The sequence below is a fragment of the Anomaloglossus baeobatrachus genome, chromosome 6 (assembly GCF_048569485.1).
Source record: "Anomaloglossus baeobatrachus isolate aAnoBae1 chromosome 6, aAnoBae1.hap1, whole genome shotgun sequence".
Classification (NCBI taxonomy): Eukaryota; Metazoa; Chordata; class Amphibia; order Anura; family Aromobatidae; genus Anomaloglossus; species Anomaloglossus baeobatrachus.
This window is the reverse complement of record NC_134358.1, coordinates 163,512,421-163,536,736: the sequence shown is the minus strand read 5'-3', so window position 1 is coordinate 163,536,736 and position 24,316 is coordinate 163,512,421. Positions and strand designations below refer to the sequence as shown.

At 46.9% G+C, this 24,316-nt stretch overlaps 1 protein-coding gene across 4 annotated transcripts in view; it reads right to left on the bottom strand.

Annotated features, from left to right (window-relative positions):
* Positions 1–24,316, bottom strand: part of SLC35D4 (solute carrier family 35 member D4) — a 221,031-nt gene that overhangs the window by 148,472 nt on the left and 48,243 nt on the right. For 3 of the 4 annotated variants that reach the window (XR_012724292.1, XM_075314451.1, XM_075353352.1), the window contains exon 7: positions 21,066–21,117. The exons of the other annotated variant lie outside the window; for it this stretch is intronic. Coding sequence is in view for 2 of the 3 variants with exons in the window: in XM_075314451.1 (XP_075170566.1) it covers positions 21,066–21,117 (52 nt within the window). In the remaining variant the exon portion in view is untranslated. The remainder of the gene's footprint in view (positions 1–21,065; positions 21,118–24,316) is intronic. 4 annotated transcript variants of the gene reach the window in all.

The window sequence follows — 24,316 nt, the reverse complement described above, 5'->3', positions numbered from 1 at the left end:
CCCAAGGCTGCACAAAAGGATGGAATATCCATTAGAGAATGGAGCACATGAAAACCTCCAGCATGTCGGACCTGTAATTTAAAGGGGAAACCCCAAGAATACAGAATATTTCTCTGTCGTAGATTGTCCAGTAGAGGTCTCAGGGCCCTGCGCTTCTGTAGAGTGTGCCTAGACAAATCCGGGAGTAGTTGGATCGGTGTATTCTTAAACATGACAGAGTCCCTTTGTCTAGCTTTGGCCAATATTTCTTCTTTTTTTTTATACTTGTGAACTCTACAGATTACATCCCGAGGATTAGCATTGTCCATTGGTTTGGGGCCTAGGGATCTATGTGCTCTGTCCAGTTCCAAGTGGGAGTCCCTTGGTAAATCCAAAATGGAGTTGAACAGACGTCCCAATGATGCATCCAATTCCTGGGGGGCTACGGACTCGGGGATACCCCGTATCCTGATGTTATTACGTCTGCCCCTGTTCTCTAAATCGTCTAACAGGTTCGTCAAGTTCTCTATTTGGATAGCTTGTGCCGCTAGGGTCTGTGCCTGTTGGGAAAGCTGTGCAGACATAGAGGCTGAGCACATCTCGGAAGTTGTCATGCGTACATTTAACTGCTGCATTTCTCCTCTCATGGACTTAGACTCTGCTTTGTAGGAAGCCTCCATTCTGGCGATGTAATCCTCCATCTCTTCTCTAGTTGGGATAGCTCGGATACGGGCCTTAAGATCATCCCAGACACATATGTCTGAACCCCTCTCTCCAAGGTCTCCATCTCCTGGACTGTGTGGAGGAGACCTAAAGGCCACTGGTATCTGTCCTCTTTCAGGGGATGAGGGGGTTATGCTTATACAGGACTCCCCCAGCGTGCCCAAGGCGTTTACCGGAGGTCCCCTTTCCATCTGTTGAGGCTGGGCACTATAGGGAGCTGGGGTTAAAGGGGCCTCCAATGTACTGTGTACAGTAGTAACAACAGGTGGATCGTCACCAAGGCTCCCACTCCTTAGCTGCTCTGTGCTGAGCGATGCCTCCCTGCAGTTCTCTAGTGCCTCCTGTACTGAGGGTACCCCATGGGGGATGTTATTATAGTCCTGCTGCTGATTCCCCTTGTAAATCTGTTGGGCTGGCCGCATCATCGTCATGGGCTTCCCCAGAGCCTTACCCCCATCCTGGCCTTCGGCATCCTGCTCTGCACGCTGCTCTGTTTCCTCCCGGTCCCTCGGGTGGTGAGTCTCTGACGCTGCAGCTGCCGCCATTATGTGAGTGGAGGGGATTCCCCTGTGCTGCGCCTCCTCGCCGCGTTCGGGCCCATTACCGCCGCTGCCCTGCTTTCCCGTCACTTCTGCTGTCTGGAGGGTCCTAGGCAGCTGAGGCTGTAGGATAGTGCCGCTTTCTTCCATGCTGCCGGATGGCGTGGATGTCTCTCGGAGTGCTGCGGCCGCCATTTTAGGTGAGGAAGGCACTCGGCCTGGTCCGGCGGAGCTCCTCAAATATCTTGTTATGCGTGCAGGAGCCGGTGTCCGGTGTTCTATTTTGGACCTGCCGCTAATGCTCCTTCTCTTAGCCGGCATTGGCTGATGTAGAGCCGGGTATGTGTCTCATAAACGGGGTCCAGGGCCTGTCCGAGCACGGGAGCAAGGGATATCAGCGTCCTCACTCCTCCATTGCCAGGCCACGCCCCTCTTAATATCAGTATTATAAAGCCATTCTCACATTGATTTTCAAGGCATGTACATCAGTCTCATCAGGTCTTAGGGTCCAGTTACACATAGCGACGTGCCAGCGATCCCACAAGCGATCCAACCTGGCAGGGATCGCTGGTACATCGCTACATGGTCTCTGTTGAGCTATCAGACAGATCTCCACATCGACCAGCCACCAGCGACCTGTGTAACGATGACTCCCAGCAGACTGAGAACCAGCGCTCGTTGGTCTCCTGCCGTCAAAACACGCCGATGCGTGCTGCACAGTGGGAGACCAACGAGCAAAAAATTGTCCTGATCGTGTCACGATCAGCGACCTCGCAGCAGGGGGCCCGCTTGCTGCTGCTCGTCACACACAGCGATATCGCTTGCGAGGTCGATGATATGTCACAAAACCTGTGACATTTCAGCGATCTCGCTAGCGATCTCACTATGTGTGACGGGGGCTCTAGAGTGCTATTTAATAAAGCATACAATCTGTATTGTCAAATCTGTTGACTGATCAGTTTAAAAGGGAACCTGTAACCTGCAGAATCCTCCAGGCAGTGTTCGCCCCCCCCACTGACAGCTGGTTCTAATGATGAGCTGTCAGTCAATGCGCTGTCACAGCTGCTGCTCTAGATTTACAGAGCTTAACCCCGAATACTGCCAGGGGGATTAAAGTTAACTTCCTCCCAGCAGCGGGGTTTAACGTGCAGGGGCTGGGCAGGATTCAAATAATATTAACCTGCAGACTCATCCCATATCTGCAGGTGAACAGCTTTTTTTTTTCCTACAGGTGAGAGGTTCACCTTAAGTAGAGAAAACAGACTGGAATATACAGATCAGCGCACATTTGAAGATTTCACAACTTAAGGCAATTTATTTCCTGTATTAAAACAGCCCAGAACGTAACCCTTCGTATCTGACATGTTGCTTTAACCAGATTCACGTAGTTATTCATCACCCGCTATTACTACTCCCCATGAGGTTTATGGAAATTAAAAATAAGAAATCAGTATTCAGGTAAACTTTTAGACACTGCAGTGTTAAATTGTTGTTTAATTACTGGAAATCCATGTGGTGCTCTCTGCATTGATATAAAGCACAAAATAAACACGGTAATTTAGCAAAAGCCAATTTGCACAGTTTCATATGAAGAATTCCCTGCAGTACAACATGCAGCTTGGCACTTGCCACTTCATAAGGCTTGCCAGGCAAGAATTCTGCCTCGATTTCTGGTTTTGATGAACACATGTGAAACAAAATGTTTCATTTCCGTGGAGAAAAAAATATATTGTATGCATGTGTATTCATTACTAAAACAAACGCTTTAAAAAGATGGTATATAACATTGAGCGAAGGTTGCAAGGCTATGTGGACACTAGTGCATTACGGGTACTTCTTACAACCAGATTTTAGCCTGGAGCTTTGTTTTATTAGTAAATCACTATTGATTACACCGTATATAAACACACACACACCCATTTCTAATGTTGGAAACAAAAACAATGAAATGACATATGCAATGGTGCTTGCCCCTAAATTAGCTCAGGGTCCAGTAACAGACCAGCAATTGTTATATTCCAGTATAATCTAGGCCGTCCAGGAAAAGTGAGACCAGGACGAGGCGTATAAAGAGATGGGTGACACTATAGGAAGGTGTTCACACGTGGGGGTCGACTGCGGTTGGTTGTGATCCATAATTCATTTCTCCTTCCCTCAAGGAAACATTTAGGTATTTATGTTATTTTTCCATTTTATTTTAGAACCGTTTTGCCTATTTGTGTGTCACTTTATTTTTTATTTTTTATAACTCATTGCAAGCATTGTAATTTTTATATTAAAGTAGACTTCAAAATTGGGAATTGATTTAAAGTTATTTCGGGCAAAGGTCAATGTGAAGGGGGGGGGGGAGCTGTGACAATCACCTACTAAAAATGGTGTGTCCAGGGGCTTAACTATAGTGGTTGCATTTGCGCCTGACTCATGGAGTCTAGCAAAGCCCAAAAGGTCCATTTGGACTATATGAGAGGACCAATAATCTTAAGTACCCCATGATAATTAGAGGCCCAGTTGGAGATTTTTCATTGGTGCCTACCAGCTTGAAATCACATCCCTGGATGCATCCTACATTATCTATATTGATAGTTACATTTCATTGTACCCCTTGTCTGTGGTGATAATTAGACTGCTGTGTAGTAATCTGTATAGAGTGGAATTATGAAAATGGCAAGAATATTTTTATTTGTAGGTAGTATAGAGAACTGGGAAGTACACTGTAAGTGAAAAATTAGAACACCAGTAAAATAACATTAGTTTAAGCCTGGTTCAAATGACCATCTGTCCATGCTTTGAAGCTTGGCTCAGTAGGCCGATGTGTCACAATTGACACCTCTCATTTTTCCAGGACACCGCCTATGGTTCCTGCAATATTAGTAAGCAGAAGTTATATTTTTTGTGTATAGAGTCAAATGGATGCAAGCAATATAATGAATCAAGGGATGTAACTTGAAGCTTGTAGGCATTACTGAAATATCTCCAACTGGGTCTCTAATGATCATGGGTCTTTAAGATTATTGGTCTTCTCATAGTCTAAAAGAGACCTTTTAGGCTTTGCTAGAATCCGTGGGTCAGGTGTGAATGCAACCACTACAGTTCATCCCTGGGATGCACCATTTATATAGGTGATTGTCACAGCTCACCTTTTCACAATGACAATTTGCCCAAAATACTACCACAGTGGCTTGCATTGGTTTAAGTGCTGAACATTTGCCATCAGATTTACATATGTACAACTCACGGACATTAAATAGTTTTGTTCAAACCTTCCTTTTGTCCGTTCCTTCCTAGCGACACAGCAGTGTTATGCACTCTATACAACTCCATGGGAGATATAGAAGCAGCTGAGTGGAGCTTTAAGGCTAAAGTAGGTATTCAGTGTTACATTAACTTGTATACATGGAGCTAAGATGTAAGGAATGATAAGCAGACCACCATATAATTTAGAATAGTAACTGAGAAGGAAAGTGCATTAGAGTTATTGAAGGTATACGGCTCACTTACACAAGAACAGATATCGTCTGCTCCATGTACACCATTATCTGTCTTGACGATATTAGAGGCAACATAAACAGTGGCTGCAGTCATTACTAAATTACAGCTTCTTCTCTGGAGAGAATAAAATACAGATGGCCGTGTCTCTGAAATTGAGATTTGTATGTTCCATCACCCTAAGGAAAGTGGAACCAGTCTTTGCACTCTGGGTCCTTTAACGCTCTCTGTGTAGCGCTAGAACAAAAATAAGATCTCCATTTCAGTGACCTCTGGTGAAGAGTAATCTGAGGTGCATTAAAACGGCCATCTGCCAACAGTATCACTGCAATCAGAGGAAGGGTTTTATATTAAAAAAAATAAGACTCACGATAAGGCAATCAACATAGTGGGCATAGTCCTAAGCAAATTCAGTGGCAGTGAGGCCTTGCTCACGCTACCGTATAGCGCAGACATGTTATATTTTATTGGATAGCAATTGGATTAATGTTATACTATGGGGCAGTGCCAAGCAGAGCTTTTTTTTCCCTTAGGCCGGCTTCTTACTTGCGATTTTCTCGCAGTAGTGCAATGCGAGAAATTCTCACATTGCACTCGGACACATGTTAATCAATGAGGCAGCACCCATCTGCTATTTTTTTCTCAGTCCAAATCGGACTGAGAAAAAAAATCGCAGCATGCTGCGTTTTGGAGAGTTGCGCGAGTCTCTCCAATGCAACTCTATGGGAGCGGGTAAATAAACGGATGTCACACAGACCGGCATTCACACCATCCTAGTGACGGTCGTTTTTCTAAATACATTTATCGCAGGTTTCACAAAACACTGAAAAAAATGAGTGAGGTCTCACAATGTCTGTCAATCTCTGTCAGTCGGTCTCTCCCTCTGGTCTCTATTCTCTCTCTGTCGGTCGGTCGGTCGGTCGGTCTCTCTCTCTCTGTCCATGTCGGTCTATTCCTCTCCCCCCTCTCTCATACTCACCGATCCCCGATCACCAGCGCGGCGCTGCACGGCGTTCACACTGCTCCGGCGGCTTCTCCCCTTTTGAAAAATCCAGCTGCTCATTATTCAATCTCGTATTCCCTGCATTACCCACCTATGATTGGTTGCAGTCAGACACACCCCCACGATGAGTGACAGCTGTCTCACTTCAACCAATCACAGCTGCTGGTGGGCGGGTCTATATCATGCAGTAAAATAAATAAATAATAAAAAAAAAAAAACGGCGTGCGGTTCCTCCCAATTTTAATACCAGCCAGGGTAAAGCCACACAGCTGAAGGCTAGTATTGTCAGGATGGAGAGCCCCACGCTATGGGCAGCCAACCACCCTAACAATATCAGTCAGCAGCCGCCCGGAATAGCCGCATCCGTTAGATGCGACAGTCCCGGGACTGTATCCGGCCATCCCGAATTGCCCTGGTGGCAATCGAGGTAATAAGGAGTTAATGTCAGCAGCCCATAGCTGCCACTAAGTCCTAGATTAATCATGGCAGGCGTCTCCCCGAGATACCTTCCATGATAACCTGTAAGGTTAAGAAAATGAAGACATACACCAAAAAATCCTTTATTTGAAATTAATAAAAAACCCAACCCTCTTTCACCACTTTATTCAAGTCCCCAAATACCCTTCCATGTCCAACGTAATCCACAGAGGTCCCTCGACGCGGTCAGCTCTGCTACCTCGGAAGCTGACAGAGCAGTCACAGAGCACGACCGCTCTCTGTGAGCTCCCCGCAGCGACTGAAGTGAGTCGCGTTATCAGCGATGACGTCACTCAGGTTACCCGCGGCCACAAATATCAGCGGGAGAACTTCTGCTGTGGCCGCGGGTAACCTCTGAGATGGCACCACTGATTGCGCGGCTCACTGCGGTCACTCAGGGGATTTGCGGTCACCGGCGAGACCTTCACCGGTGACCGAAAATCAGGGGCCATGCCACACAGACAGAGCCGCAGGATAACAATGAAGTCGGGTGAAGTTCATCCGACTTCATTCTGATCGTGCGGCTGTCTGTGTCTGCTGTCAGCGGCCATTCAGCTCTGCTACATGGTTCGGTCTGTGTCTGCTGTCAGCGGCCATGTAGCAGAGCTGAATGGCAGATGACATAGTAAAAACGGATCCCATACGCATCAAACACGCATTGCACACGAGAAAAATCCCAGGATCGCATTGCAGTTGCATTGCACACTGATCATAAAGTGAACTGAAATCGTCCGACTTTTTATCATGCAACTCGGACCGATTTTACACGCATAAGTGTGTTTCCAGCGTTATGTAGAGTTGGCATATAAAAAAACAAAACAAAAAAAAAACAATCAGCACAGCATGTAGCAGTACAAGTCAGATGGCATGCATACATTTCAGTCTATAGGTGTGTGGAAATCGGGCTGCACTCTGATGACATCAGATTTCACTCAGAATGGAGGAGAGAGAAATGCTGTCCATCTCCTCAACTGGGCTGAGATTCTTTTATGTGAGAGAATCAGATCACACTAAGCTTACACTCAGATCAAACCTCAGATCAGAGTAAGACCAGGGTGTCATTAACACTCTGATTCTCTTGCAAAGCAAAATATACGCTTGCGTGACCCCCAGCCTGAGTTATTCTCAGTTTCATGATTTAAAAGGCCCACTACAGCATTATTCTTTTGTTGGTTTATATTTTACCGCTGGTGTGGTGGTTTAAAGGGGTTGTCCTGTCTAAAATGATAAGTCAGCAGCCACTCGATGTGACTGCAGACTTATAAATCCTCCCAGCACGCACACACTGTGTGCTGCAAGGAATCACTGGTTTCTGAGCTAGCAACAGTGGTCACATGACCACAATCATGCGATATGCATGTTCCTGGCTAGAAACTGACTCATGGTTGCAGACTCTTTCAATACGTCCCATCCTGGTATACATGTTCCTCATCCTGGATTATATGACCATCACCCCAAAAAAAAACCAACACGATTATACTCATCATCCCTCTGCTCCCCGATGTGCATTGTCTTCTTCTGATGCCTGCAAGTGACTTCAGCATGTAAGTGGCACAGTACAGGACGTCAATGATGTGCACCCCCAGTTACAAGAGGTAGTCAGCTGCCAGAGAATTCACTGATCCCCATGCCCAAGATCATGGGAGAGGGGAAGCAGTGAATATTCATTCTCTTTAATAACAGACACATGTGACTGCACATCCACTGCAGGAAGCCGGCAGGTGGGTGATCACATATGCCTGCCCACTATTAAAGAGATTGAATAGTCACTGCCCCCATGCCCATAATCCCGCCCACCTCTCAGCACTGGCTTCAGTGTCGAGAGGTAAACATGAATATGGGCGTGGGGGGCAGTGAATATTTATTTACTTTATTAGTGGGCACGTGTTTTCCCCAGCACTGGCTTCTGCCTCCTGCAATACTGCTCCTCTGTTGCCACCACAGCCATAGCTAGGTGCATCTGGACTATAAGACGCATCTCAAACCCTCCTCCCAAATTTGGAGAGAGAGAGAGCACTCGAGATGCTGGGCTGTGACGAGCAGTGAAACACCGCCCACAGCCCAGTCACTCAGGGAGACTGGAGCCGGCCTCGGTGATGTCGGGTCAACTGGAAGTTGACATGACATCACTGGATCACAAAGGTCACTTCATGGGGATGAGAGGACCGCAAAAGCACCGCTCAGAGGTAGAATTGGCTGAACAAGGTATTTAGAAAAAGCCTTCCCCACCAGCTTAACAGGGATATGGCCACTATTGCAAAGTACTGAACCAGCCCTTTAATTTACTCCCAGCAGGCAGGCTTTCAGTCCAGCAGCCAGACTATTTAAAAACACTATTACCCTTCAGATTAACCACATATCTGCAAGTTAATAGTGTTTGAAAACATGACTGGTTTCTGTTAATTACTTGCAGCAAAAAGAGAACAGATGTTAAAAAGTGTCCAGAAAAGAGGGTACAACTTAATGGATGGTAGAAATAATTGAAAGGTCTATAAAGAGACCAGAGAGAGGCCGGGTGCATAGCCCAATATCTATAACACTATTGCACAATAGGTGCTACATAATGCAGTGAACCAAAGGGCAATTGAATAAGTGAAAGACCCTGCATAAATATGTGCACATTATATACCATACAGAAAAAAGTTTATTAAGTACATAAAGATTACATTAAAACCACAAGAAGGTCGTCAGATAAAGGGACAGCTGTAGGACTGTGATAAGTCCGCTGGAGTAGAGACAACAACTACAGTTGGGTCCAGAAATATTTGGACAGTGACACAATTTTCGCGGGTTGGGCTCTGCATGCCACCACATTTGATTTGAAATGAAACCTCTACAACAGAATTCAAGTGCAGATTGTAACGTTTAATTTGAAGGTTTGAACAAAAATATCTGATAGAAATTGTAGGAATTGTACACATTTCTTTACAAACACTCCACATTTTAGCAGGTCAAAAGTAATTGGACAAATAAACCAAACCCAAACAAAATATTTTTAAATTTCAATATTTTGTTGCGAATCCTTTGGAGGCAATCACTGCCTTAAGTCTGGAACCCATGGACATCACCAAACGCTGGGTTTCCTCCTTCTTAATGCTTTGCCAGGCCTTTACAGCCGCAGCCTTCAGGTCTTGCTTGTTTGTGGGTCTTTCCGTCTTAAGTCTGGATTTGAGCAAGTGAAATGCATGCTCAATTGGGTTAAGATCTGGTGATTGACTTGGCCATTGCAGAATGTTCCACTTTTTTGCACTCATGAACTCCTGGGTAGCTTTGGCTGTATGCTTGGGGTCATTGTCCATCTGTACTATGAAGCGCCGTCCGATCAACTTTGCGGCATTTGGCTGAATCTGGGCTGAAAGTATATCCCGGTACACTTCAGAATTCATCCGGCTACTCTTGTCTGCTGTTATGTCATCAATAAACACAAGTGACCCAGTGCCATTGAAAGCCATGCATGCCCATGCCATCACGTTGCCTCCACCATGTTTTACAGAGGATGTGGTGTGCCTTGGATCATGTGCCGTTCCCTTTCGTCTCCAAACTTTTTTCTTCCCATCATTCTGGTACAGGTTGATCTTTGTCTTATCTGTCCATAGAATACTTTTCCAGAACTGAGCTGGCTTCATGGTGTTTTTCAGCAAATTTAACTCTGGCCTGTCTATTTTTGGAATTGATGAATGGTTTGCATCTAGATGTGAACCCCTTTGTATTTACTTTCATGGAGTCTTCTCTTTACTGTTGACTTAGAGACAGATACACCTACTTCACTGAAAGTGTTCTGGACTTCAGTTGATGTTGTGAACGGGTTCTTCTTCACCAAAGAAAGTATGCAGCGATCATCCACCACTGTTGTCATCCGTGGACGCCCAGGCCTTTTTGAGTTCCCAAGCTCACCAGTCAATTCCTTTTTTCTCAGAATGTACCCGACTGTTGATTTTGCTACTCCAAGCATGTCTGCTATCTCTCTGATGGATTTTTTCTTTTTTTTCAGCCTCAGGATGTTCTGCTTCACCTCAATTGAGAGTTCCTTAGACCGCATGTTGTCTGGTTACAGCAACAGCTTCCAAATGCAAAACCACACACCTGTAATCAACCCCAGACCTTTTAACTACTTCATTGATTACAGGTTAACGAGGGAGACGCCTTCAGAGTTAATTGCAGCCCTTAGAGTCCCTTGTCCAATTACTTTTGGTCCCTTGAAAAAGAGGAGGCTATGCATTATAGAGCTATGATTCCTAAACCCTTTCTCCGATTTGGATGTGAAAACTCTCATATTGCAGCTGGGAGTGTGCCCTTTCAGCCCATATTATATATATATAATTGTATTTCTGAACATGTTTTTGTAAGCAGCTAAAATAACAAAACTTGTGTCACTGTCCAAATATTTCTGGACCTAACTGTATATAATAAATAATGTAATATACCGGAGTTCAGATCTTTGAACAAGGTCTTAAGGGTGCTTTACACGCTGCGACATCGCTAGCCGATGCTAGCGATGGCGAGCGTGATAGCACCCGCCCCTATCGTTATGCCGATATTTTGTGATCGCTGCCGCAGCAAACATTCTCGCTACGGCAGCGTCACACGCACTTACCTGGACGACGTCGTCGCTTCGTCGCTATGACAGCCGAACAATCCCTCCCTCAAGGGGGAGGGACGTTCGGCAACAAAGCGACGTCACTAAATGGCCGGCCAATCAAAGCGGAGGGGCGGAGATGAGCGGGACGAACATCCCGCCCACCTCCTTCCTTCCTCATTGCTGGCGTGTGGCAGGTAAGGAGAGGTTCCTCGTTCCTGCGGCGTCACATGTAGCGATGTGTGCTGCCGCAGGAACGAGGAACAACTTCGCCCACGCGACAGCAGTGATATTTGAGAATGGACCCCCATGTCAACGAGGAGCGATTTTGGACGTTTTTGCAACGATCCAAAATCGCTCCTAGGAGTCACACACAACGAAATCACTACAGCGGCCGGATGTGCGTCACAAAATCCGTGATCCCGAGATCGCCGTAGCGATCTCGTAGCGTGTAAAGCCCGCTTTAGGCCACAATAATAAAAGTGCCGGACACAAGATAAATCTGCACAGTAATGGGCTATGTGCACACAGTGCATTTTTCACAGCGTTTTTCGGGTGCGTTTTTGGCCTCAAAACCGCATGACTTTGCTTCCCCAGCAAAGTCTATGAGTTTTCATTTTTGCTGTTCGCACACAACTTTTTTTTTTTAAGGTGCGTTTGAGCTTTAAAAAAAAAAAAAAAAAAAATGGACATGTCAATTCTTTCTTGCGTTTTTTTTTCTGCGTTTTCCCCTCATGCAATGCATTGGAAAAACGCAGGAAAACGCAGAGATCAAAAACGCAGCAAAACGCAGCCAAAAACGCATCAAATCACGGTACAAAAATGCATGCGTTTTTTTTTGCCGCGGGTGCGTTTTTGTGCGTTTTTAGCGGCCAAAAACGCACAAAAATGCAGCGTCAAAAAAACGCAGCGTGTGCACATAGCCATAAAGCGAGTTTAGACCGACCAGAGTAGAAAGGATAGATATCTGCACACAATAAATGCTGAAAAAGCCAAGTACCTAAAACAAGATAAGCCCAAATAATTAGAAAAGCGATACATAGATCAAACAGATAAAAAAAAAAATCTATATAATGTCCCCCCTAAAATGGTATGTAGTGGCTACAGAGGTAAAGGATAAATTAACCCTTAAGACAGACCATGAGAGAGCGCAGCCAGCATAATAGATGTCTAAAGACGGCATGAGCTCATTATAATGTGGTCTCAGTATCCTGTACATACAGAATCAATCAGGTGTTCCAATATAACCTATTTTAAATCTGTACTGACTTGAAGCTAAGGGTGACCCCTTATTTTCTGTTGCCACTGAATCCATCCTCAAGTAGCTGTAATGCGGTCATGTACTCAGATGCACCTAATGACCCTGTCTAATAACATTTATGACAGCAAAGGGGAAGGGGTTTGAAGCACAGTACTGTATGGCTATTACTATGCTGAAATTCCACTGATACCAGCTGCCTGTACACCTAATGCCCCCATTTAATTAAAGAAAAGCAGATGCACCTATGACCCTGGCTAATAAAACATCCCTCAAACTCAAACATCCAAATTGCCATAACAGCCGATTTGTACTACAGCTCAGCAATACTATGCTCAACTGATATGCTCTGATGTTCGTTATTAACAAGCAATGAAATGCGGAGTTAGTAAATGAATATTGATCAAATAATGGGTCAGTCACTACATTCTAAATTATTAATGACCACCTCATATAAATAAAACTTGCCCATGTTGAGATCTACTTGGCTGTATCGCAAGCACATAAAAAGGAAAGACTGCTTCAGAAGCAGTGGAGCAGCACCCATTGAAGGACGTGCTCCAATATATACACACACACACACACACACACACACACACACACACACAAATGTAACAGTGTGAAGGCTCAAGCATTAAAAAAGTGTTCTTTTTCCAAGAATGGGTTCTTGGTCTTTGAATGAATACCTGAGTAAGGTTATGTTCCTCTACAAAGCTAGAAAATACAGCAGTATATACGGTAGCAAAGTTAAAGAAAAAAAAAAACATGTTAAATGTAAACATTTGTTAAATGTAATATTTTCTTTTATAATGCAATCCAATGAATGACCACATAGAATGTGGGAAAGTCTTACGAAGTTGTTGCTCTTAAACCAAGTTACTCTTATATCAAAGCGAATTTTCCCATAGGAAATAATTGAAATGCAGGCAATTCATTCCACAACCCAAAAATATTTACTGCATTTATACAAACTTATTACAGTAATACAAAATAATGTACTGTATTCATATAAAATTACAGTGCACCAATACAAAATACTGTACAGTAAAAGCATATAAAGCAAGTTAAACTGTACGTTTGCTTACATTAGACTTGTTGGTGTGCGAGAGGTACAGTACAAGCAATGTGCTGTACTGGAATACTGTATCCACAAATGCAAATTGATAGATTTGCTATATAGTATATACTGTACAATGGTATACGGTATACAAAAATTCACCTCCAGATTGGGTCAGAACGCAGTGCAAGGATGGAACCGGAAGTGTGCACGGTGAGCTTTTGCTCTTATTGCAAAGCATTGCTCTTAAACCAAGTTACAAATTTTTAGAAAGCTTTGCCTGTCTTGCAAAACGCTCTCATACAAAGTTAATCTTAAACCAAGGTTACACTGTGTGTATGTATAATTTTTAAATGATACAATATATAAAGCTGAATGTGTGTATGTGTGTGTGTGTGTGTGTGTGTGTGTGTGTGTGTCCAGGATTGGCATCTGCACCGTCGCAGCTACAGCCACAAAAGTTTGCACACTCACACGTCTGGACCCCGAGAGTGTCATAGGCTATGTTGTGAGGTGAAATTTTAACCCCACGCGTTCCAAGTTACCAATCAATTTTGCCCCTATCTACATAATGGTGAAAAAGTGAATTGAAAAGTGTATCCGCACCGTCGCATTTACAATCACAACATTTTGGACAGACACCTCATGTGACCCAGGGAACGTTGTAGACTATGTTTTGACAGGAAAATTTAACACCGCTCTTTACAGTTACACTCCAAAAAACATGCCTCCATTAAAGTAAATGGAGCCTAGAACTACAGGTTATTAGTAGGAGCTGTGATTGGTTGCTATAGGAACAAAAGATATCTATATATATAATTGCCTTATTCTGTCTGTCTGTCTGTCATGCTTCAAAATTGTGTCCTTCCGGTGACATTGTGTCCTTACGGTGACACAAAGCTGATTGGCCGCTGGGCTCGCCATGGCCCCGCCCCCCCACACCGATTGGCCGCTCGCCCAGGCTGCGCCCCCACACGGATTGGCCAGCCGCTCGCCCAGGCTCCGCCCCCCCCACAGATTGGCCTCTCGCCCCGGCACCCTGCAGGCATTGGCAACTCGGCCACGCCCCGCCCCCCTCACGCAATGGACGTTAGCTCTGCTCCCCCGCGCATTCCCCGAACTGACACGGTCACGGCTCCCAGGTGAGTACTGGCCTTGCCGCCGTATGCTGGTGTGGGCTCCCGTGCGAGTGGGGGACGTGATGCGCTGGTAACCATGGTAGCATAGTTACCAGCACATCAAGGTCCTGCAGCGGCGGAAGATCCACACGCACACACATAACAGCACACACACATACACACACATCAGATCACAGTCACTCTCAAAAACACCTCACACACACATCGCATCCACACACTCACAGCATCCGGCGATATCGCTTGCTTCTCGGCCTCGATACTGTGCTGTTGTGACCTTCCAGGACCTGCCGGAGGATCACATGGCCAGAAGCATGTGATATCTCCGGATGTTGTGAGTATGAGCGCGTATGTGCAATATAGTCAATGTGTGTGTGTGTGTGAGTGTATGCGATCGGGTGTGTGTGGGCGTGTGTGAGTGTATGCGATCGGATCTGTGAGTGTCGGCAGAGGAGCATGGCGTGCTGGAGGAGGCTGGGAGGAGAGAGGCTGATCCTGGGGAAGGCTGGGATGGGGAAGCTGATGCTGGGGACAGAGAGGCTGATGCTGGGATGAGAGAGGCTGATGCTGGGATGAGAGAGGCTGATGCTGGGATGAGAGAGGCTGATGCTGGGATGAGAGAGGCTGATGCTGGGGACAGAGAGGCTGATGCTGGGGACAGAGAGGCTGATGCTGGGGACAGAGAGGCTGATGCTGGGGACAGAGAGGCTGATGCTGGGGACAGAGAGGCTGATGCTGGGGACAGAGAGGCTGATGCTGGGGACAGAGAGGCTGATGCTGGGGACAGAGAGGCTGATGCTGGGGACAGAGAGGCTGATGCTGGGGACAGAGAGGCTGATGCTGGGGACAGAGGCTGATGCTGGGGACAGAGAGGCTGATGCTGGGGACAGAGAGGCTGATGCTGGGGACAGAGAGGCTGATGCTGGGGACAGAGAGGCTGATGCTGGGGACAGAGAGGCTGATGCTGGGGACAGAGAGGCTGATGCTGGGGACAGAGAGGCTGATGCTGGGATGAGAGAGGCTGATCCTGGGGAAGGCTGGGATGGAGAGGCTGATGCTGGGGACAGAGAGGCTGATGCTGGGGACAGAGAGGCTGATGCTGGGATGGAGAGGCTGATGCTGGGGACGGAGAGGCTGATGCTGGGATGGAGAGGCTGATGCTGGGATGGAGAGGCTGATGCTGGGATGGAGAGGCTGATGCTGGGGACAGAGAGGCTGATGCTGGGGACAGAGAGGCTGATGCTGGGGACAGAGAGGCTGATGCTGGGGACAGAGAGGCTGATGCTGGGGACAGAGAGGCTGATGCTGGGATGAGAGAGGCTGATCCTGGGGAAGGCTGGGAAGGAGAGGCTGATGCTGGGGACAGAGAGGCTGATGCTGGGATGAGAGAGGCTGATCCTGGGGAAGGCTGGGATGGAGAGGCTGATGCTGGGGACAGAGAGGCTGATGCTGGGGACAGAGAGGCTGATGCTGGGGACAGAGAGGCTGATGCTGGGGACAGAGAGGCTGATGCTGGGGACAGAGAGGCTGATGCTGGGGACAGAGAGGCTGATGCTGGGGACAGAGAGGCTGATGCTGGGGACAGAGAGGCTGATGCTGGGGACAGAGAGGCTGATGCTGCGGGGAGAGAGGCTGATGCTGGGAGGAGAGAGGCTGATGCTGGCGCAGCATGGCGGATGGAGCACGTTTGGGAGTGCGCAGCATGGCGGATGGAGCATGTTTGGAAGTGCGCAGCATGGCGGATGGAGCACGTTTGGGAGTGCGCAGCATGGCGGATGGAGCACGTTTGGGAGTGCGCGGCATGGCGGATGGAGCACGTTTGGGAGTGCGCAGCATGGCGGATGGAGCACGTTTGGGAGTGCGCAGCATGGCGGATGGAGCACGTTTGGGAGTGTGCAGCATGGCGGATGGAGCACGTTTGGGAGTGCGCAGGATGGGAGATGGAGCACGATGGGGGGTGCGCAGCATAGGGGATGGAGCACGTTTGGGAGTGCGCAGCATGGCGGATGGAGCACGTTTGGGAGTGCGCAGCATGGGGGATGCAGCACGATGGGGAGTGCGGAGTATGGCGGATGTAGCACGTTTGGGAGTGCACAGCATGGCGGATGGACCACGTTTGGGAGTGCGCTGCATGGCGGATGCAGCACGTTTGGGAGTGTGCAGCATGGGAGATGGAGCACGATGGGGGGTGCGCAGCATAGGGGATGGAGCACGATGGGGAGTGCGATGCATGGGGGATGGAGCACGATAGGGAGTGCGGAGTATGGCGGATGGAGCACGTTTGGGAGTGCGCAGCATGGCGGATGGAGCACGTTTGGGAGTGCGCAGCATGGGAGATGGAGCACGATGGGGAGTGCGCAGCATGGCGGATGGAGCATGTTTGGGAGTGCGCAGCATGGGGGATGGAGCACGATGGGGAGTGCGCTGCATGGCGGATGGAGCACGATGGGGAGTGCGGAGTATGGCGGATGGAGCACGTTTGGGAGTGCGCAGCATGGTGGATGGAGCACGTTTCGGAGTGCGCAGCATGGGGGATGGAGCACGATGGGGAGTGCGCAGCATGGGGGATGGAGCACGTTTGGGAGTGCGCAGCATGGGGGATGGAGCACGATGGGGAGTGCGCTGCATGGCGGATGGAGCACGTTTACGAGTGCGCAGGATGGGAGATGGAGCACGATGGGGGTGCGCAGCATAGGGGATGGAGCACGATGGGGAGTGCGCTGCATGGGGGATGGAGCACGATGGGAAGTGCACACCTCCTCCCAACACACACACACACGCGCGCGCTGCACAACACACCACACACACACACTGGGAACCACAAACAACTGCCCTACACAGACACCCACACACAGACAACGCTGCACACACAAATATACGCACATACCGCACAACACACACATTGCACAAAACATACCTCCCCCCAAAACACACCACACACACACAAACCGCGCAACACACACACACAACGCTACAGACACACAGCGCTCCACAAACAACGCAACACACAAACAACACCGTTCTCACCCCCCGCCACACCCAGACAACACCCAGAACATGTACAGCGCCCTACACAAACACTTGGTAACTACACACAACAACATCTATATATATATATATATATATATATATATATATATATATATATATATATATATATATATATATATATATATATATATATATATATATATATATATATATATATATATATACAGGGCCGGATTAAGGTTGGTGGGGGCCCCTGGGCAGAAAATCTGGTGGGGGCCCCATAAACGTTAACATTTTTAGCCATAACAGTAGAGCGCAAACTAATGAACATTTATCTTCTCCTGTTCTGCCACATTCAGATTTACAGTGCTACAATACAGATACAGTCCAGGATCACTCACAGCCGTCACTTATACACAGTACAATACAGATACAGTCCAGAATCACTCACAGCCGTCACTTATACACACAGTATAATACAGATACAGTCCAGGATCACTCACAGCCATCACTTATACACAGTACAATACAGATACAGTCCAGGATCACTCACAGCCGTCACTTATACACACAGTATAATACAGATACAGTCCAGGATCACTCACAGCCGTCACTTATACACAGTACAATACAGACACAGTCCAGGATCACTCACAGCCGTCACTTATACACACAGTACAATACAGATACAGTCCAGGATCACTCACAGCCGTCACTTATACACAGTACAATACAGATACAGTCCAGAATCACTCACAGCCGTCACTTATACACACAGTATAATACAGATACAGTCCAGGATCACTCACAGCCATCACTTATACACAGTACAATACAGACACAGTCCAGGATCACTCACAGCCGTCACTTATACACACAGTACAATACAGATACAGTCCAGGATCACTCACAGCAGTCACTTATACACACAGTATAATACAGATACAGTCCAGGATCACTCACAGCCGTCACTTATACACAGTACAATACAGACACAGTCCAGGATCACTCACAGCCGTCACTTATACACACAGTACAATACAGATACAGTCCAGGATCACTCACAGCCGTCACTTATACACACAGTATAATACAGATACAGTCCAGGATCACTCACAGCCGTCACTTATACACAGTACAATACAGATACAGTCCAGGATCACTCACAGCCGTCACTTATACACAGTACAATACAGATACAGTCCAGGATCACTCACAGCCGTCACTTATACACAGTACAATACAGATACAGTCCAGGATCACTCACAGCCGTCACTTATACACAGTACAATACAGATACAGTCCAGGATCACTCACAGCCGTCACTTATACACACAGTATAATACAGATACAGTCCAGGATCACTCACAGCCATCACTTATACACAGAAAGTAGAGTTGCTCACATATTTTTTTATTCATCCCAATGTTAAGGCAGCCAGTGCCGGCTCCAGGTTTTTGTGGTCCCTGGTTGAGTCTCAGTGGGCCCCATCCACATGCAGACACGCACATACACATACAGGCATACGTACATATACATATTTGAAGACAAATTCACAAAAATACATTTAAACAGACAAATATATGCACAGTCATATACACTGACACACATGCAGACACAGACGCATTACAGGTGTTAATATGGAGAAGTCACAAGCAGCATCACTCACCTCCCCCGCTTGTTTCCGTCCAGCTCCTCCAGGACATGTGGCTGTGTTGCATGATGGCCATCACTAACATGACTGCACACCATGCACACTGACACAGCACTGCTGTATATACATCACAGGAGGGGCTAGGGCCTACAATATATACATTACAGGAGGGGCAGGGGGCATAGACGTTACTGGGGGGGCATAGATGTTGCTGGAGTGGCAAAGAGCTCTGGTGGCGTACATATTACTGGGATGGGTGGCTTAGCGCTCTGGGGTGCCGCACTGACTGCTCTGATTCACATATACACACACAGCTCTGCTACACACACACACACACACACAGCTCTGCTTCACACACACACAGCTCTGCTTCACACACACACAGCTCTGCTTCACACACACACACAGCTCTGCTTCACACACACACAGCTCTGCTTCACACACACAGCTCTGCTTCACACACACACAGCTCTGCTTCACACACACACAGCTCTGCTTCACACACACACAGCTCTGCTTCACACACACACAGCTCTGCTTCACACACACAGCTCTGCTTCACTCACACACAGCTCTGCTTCACTCACACACAGCTCTGCTTCACACACACACAGCTCTGCTTCACACACAGCTCTGCTTCACACCACACATCTTTCTTCAGCTCTGCTTCACACACACACACACAGCTCTGCTTCACACACCACACATTTTTCTTCAGCTCTGCCCTTACCTGCTCTGATGCCATCCTCCTGCTGCTCCGGTATAGGCCGCCGTCCTCCTGCTGCTGTTCCGGTGCCGCGGCCATCCTCCTGCTCCGGTGAGTCTCCTCTCCTGGCCGCGGCGCCGGTCTTCTCATCCGCGGCGCCGGTCTTCTCATCCGCGGCGCCGGTCTTCTCATCCGCGGCGCCGGCCTTCTCATCCGCGGCCGCGGTGCCGGTCTTCTCATCCGCGGCCTGGGCGGCGTCCTGCTGTGACGGCCGCGGCATTGGACCGCGCAGCAGAGCAGGGAGCAGGCATACCTCTGACCCCGGAAGTACAAACTACTTCCGGGGTCAATCAGCGTCCTGCGCCCGCAGTTTGTTTTTGCGTCTTAGAGACGCAGATACAAATAAATGTAGGTGTGCACCCCCCCCCCCGAAAACACAGCTGATGTATTAGACTGTCTTTACGGAGGGGGAGAGGGTGTGAAGAAGAAAAAAAAAAAAAAAAATTGCTGACGGGTGGCAAGTATGGCCCTGGTGGTGGGGGCCCCCTTGGAAGCTCTTATGGTGGGGGCCCCGGGGCTGAAGCCCCGCCTGCCCCGCCTATAATCCGGCCCTGTATATATATAACAAAAATCATACATGAACTACACAATACGTAAATTCTAGAATACCCGATGCGTAGAATCGGGCCACCTTCTAGTTCATAGTATAAGAAGCTTATAAGTGAGGTAATAAGGTGTCGGTGGGGAGACGGATAGAGAGAGACAGAGAGAGAGACAGAGAGAGACAGAAAGGGAAAGAGACAGACAGAGACAGACCTGGAAAGAAACAGACCTGGAAAGAGACAGACTTGGAAAGAGTCAGATGGGGAAAGAGACAGACAGACATGCAGACAGGGACAGAGACAGGCAGACAGGGAAGGAGGAGACATCCAGAGAGACAGAAAGATAGATGGGGAAAGACACAGACCTTGATATAGACAGACAAGGAAAGAGACAGACAGAGACAGGCAGACAGAGAAAGAGACAGACAGGAAAAAACACAGACAAAGAGACGGGGAGACAGATGGGGAAAGAGACAGACCTGGGAAAGAGACAGACCTGGGAAAGAGACAGACCTGGGAAAGAGACAGACCTGGGAAAGAGACAGACCTGGGAAAGAGACAGACCTGGGAAAGAGACAGACCTGGGAAAGAGACAGACCTGGGAAAGACAGACGGAGCACATTACTTGGCCAATTTAGTTAAATCTGTGTGGAATATCTGTGGTGTTGAAATGCTTCTATTAGCTTAGTTTTTGCCTTTTAATAATTACATTTTTATCTATTTGTTTTGTTGTTTTTGTGTGCACAATACATTTTTGTTAATACATTCTATTTTGTTAACAGCAGTTATTAACCCGGGCGAAGCACACACACACACACACACACACACACACACACATCTATATACACATATACCCGCACGCAGATATCTTTAATTACCTGTTGGTCATGTATTGGAAGGGATGCAGCCGAGACAAGCAACAAAGTGACACTGAAGGAAAGTTGCAAAATAAATAAGAGATTTAGTATGTCATAAAGAGACACTAGTGTAACTGCAAAGGAAGAGTAAGAGAAAATCCAACATTGTTCAAAATACAAGCTAGACTATATGATGCGCATGCAAGAGCAGGCAATACTCTGCCAGATAATATTCCTGGGCAGCCATGAACTCTTAGATTTGTGACAAGATCTCTTATCAAAGTTTACAGTTATCATCAATAATTCTGGAGAGGGAAACAAGTTTCATAGTGTTTAGGTGTATCATTATAGGGGTTGTACCAATGACTGCACTGTCCAGAGCCAGTGTCCTCACCTAGTGCACCCGGGCACGTGATGGAGCCCTGGACAAATGGGGGAGGCCACTTTTCATCGGCAGGGGCATGCTGGGCTGGGGGGCTAATGCCCCCTAGGCAGCTCCTCCAGCAGCTTTACAGGCCGCTATGCGACTATGGCTGTGCAGAGTGCGCTGCTGGATGGCTGTCACTAATAGACATGGCCATGCACAGTTTACTGTGCGGCTTTGTGTGCTAGCAGTGACGCAGCCGGGCCGGTACACAACCAAAATTAAAAGTTGTAGAGCAGGCCCGGCTGCGTCACTGTTAGCATACACAGCCGCACAGTGCACAGCCATGTCTGTTAGTGATGGCCAACAAGCAGGGCACAGCCAAATGCCCTGGAAGAGCTGGAGTAAGAGGGAGGGGGTTTGAGCGAGGTTTGCTGCTGGCTTACCTATAAAGATATCTTTGAAATGTGTGTGCGTATATGATTCTGTATATATCTGTTTATATGTATTTTTGTGAATTTGTCTTCAAATATGTATATGTATGTATGCCTGTATGTGTACACATGTGTTTATGTATGAGCGTGTGTTTATGTATGAGCGTGTCTATGTGTGCATGGGCCCACTGACTCCTTATGCTTCCCCATGCATTTTGGTATTTGAGACCACAAACACCAGACTGAAGGCTGCCTTATTCTTCCCAATTAAAGGGAACTTGTCAGGTGCAATATGCACCCAGAACCACGAGCAGTTCTGGGTGCATATTGCTAATCCCTGCCTAACTGTCCCTGTATCTAATAACATAGATAAACAGATCTTTAGAAAAATTATTTCTAAAGATCTTTTACGATATGCTAATAAGCGCAGAGACTAGTCAAAGGGGCATTAGTTCTTGCACTCATTCCGCCCTCTTAGCATGCCCACAGGGGGCATGTCAACATACTATTCAATGCCCATTCTAGTGTCATCAGCGGTGACGCGTGTAATTGACTCCATTGTCACCACATCAGACACCGGGCAGTACGTATGATCTGAAGTCCCCGACACTTCCGGTCATGCGCACTAGATGTCTCTGAAGCCAGGACACGTACACCCAGTTTCAAAGTGTGCATGACCGGAAGTGCGGAGCTTTGTGATCATGTGCATTGCCCCGCCTCTGATGCGGTGACAAAAGACACAGGTACGCATGTCACTGCCGATGACACTGGGCAACGGGCATTGAATAGCATGTTAGCACTCCTCCTGTGGGCGTGCTACCATGCTAAGAGGGTGGAATCCGCGCAGGAACTAACACACTTGCGAATAGTCCCTGCGCTCATTAGCATATCATAAAGGATCATTAGCAATACTTTTTCTAAAGATCTCTTTATCTATGCTACTAAATACAGGGACGGTTAGGCAGGGATTAGCAATATGCACCAAGAACTGCTCGTGGTACTGGGTGCATATTGCACCTGACAGGTTCTCTTTAACAAATCAAAATATTAAAAAAGAACCCCTGCACAGAAGAGAAATTCCAATTACATCAAGATTTATTATATTTTGTGCATTTTGTGTCAATTTCCTGCAGCTCCTTTTTGAAAAATAATCAATCTCTTCAGTGGATATTATTTCCTTAAAGGGACATTTCCTTCACTCGCTAACAAGAAACCTAGGTGGCACAGGAGAATTTTCTTGGGTGCAAGAACTCAAATGTGATCAGTATAGCAGCAGCACGTATACAGACAGACGTTACCCACAGCTGCTGTACACCGACAACCCTACATTTTACATTTAGCAGCTTTTTGAAGGGAACAGTTAATTGAAATATATAATTAGTCTTGTTTCTCCCATAAACCTTGTGCCGATTGTTGCTCCATCCTGTTCCACATTTTTTTTTTTTTGTTCTGTAAGCAATTTTTTGTTTTTCCATGACAAATGGCTGTGGTCCAAGGAACACATGCCTTCTTATTACAGCGGTTTATTTCAATACCACAAAAGAGGCTGCAACACTTAACAAATTATGTTCTATAAAAAAAAATCCCAGAAAAAAGACTTACAATTTTAATAAAAGCGGTCATCTGTTTCTTAAAATGAACCCGTGGTCAGATAGACTGGCTAATGTGTCATGTCCAGGGCGAAAGTGAATAGCATGACTTTATACAAACTACATAGGTTATGTATGAAGAAATAGTTGAGAAAGGCTGTACAGGACTGCACCATATGTCGGCCATCACTGGAGGTAACAGCCCCTATGGAGGGTAGTTAGTTTTCCTACTGGCACATCAGATTTCCAAATGATCAGGAAGGCATTATAAGACTAGATTCACACATTACGTATTTGGTGTGAATTTTACAGAAAGATTTCTTAATGAGAATCTGTCTGTTGGATTTCAGACCTCAAACCATGTATATGTGCATGTAGCCCATTCAACTTTAAGGCCAACAATGGCTTTACATGGCCAGTCCTTCATCTGCTACTGAGAGATCAGTGTTCAAATTGATATGCAAAAAGAGCCTGTAGATATGAAGACTGTCACTCTGCGGCGTGCCATCCTACTTGACTGACAGGTTCTTGGCCTGAAGTCGCACAGCATAGAAAGGCTCAGTAAAGCAGAAGGAGGTGGTGCTGGCAGGGAGTAGAGCTGGAGTGATAGACGCATCAGATATACAACCTCATTAGCATATCAATTCAGAAGCCTCTGTCACTCTAGCTCTGTTCCTGCCCAGCAACTCCTCCTTCTACTTGACCGACAGCCTCTGTGCTGTGTGACTTCAGGTAAATGAGCTGCCAGTCAAGAAGGAGGATTGAGCTGGAGTGACAGAGGCTGCAGATCCTCAGCCTCATTTACATATCAATTCAAATGCCAAATTTCCCAGTAACAGAGAAAGGCCATGTAAGGCCTCCTTCACAGATCTGTGTCTCTGGTAC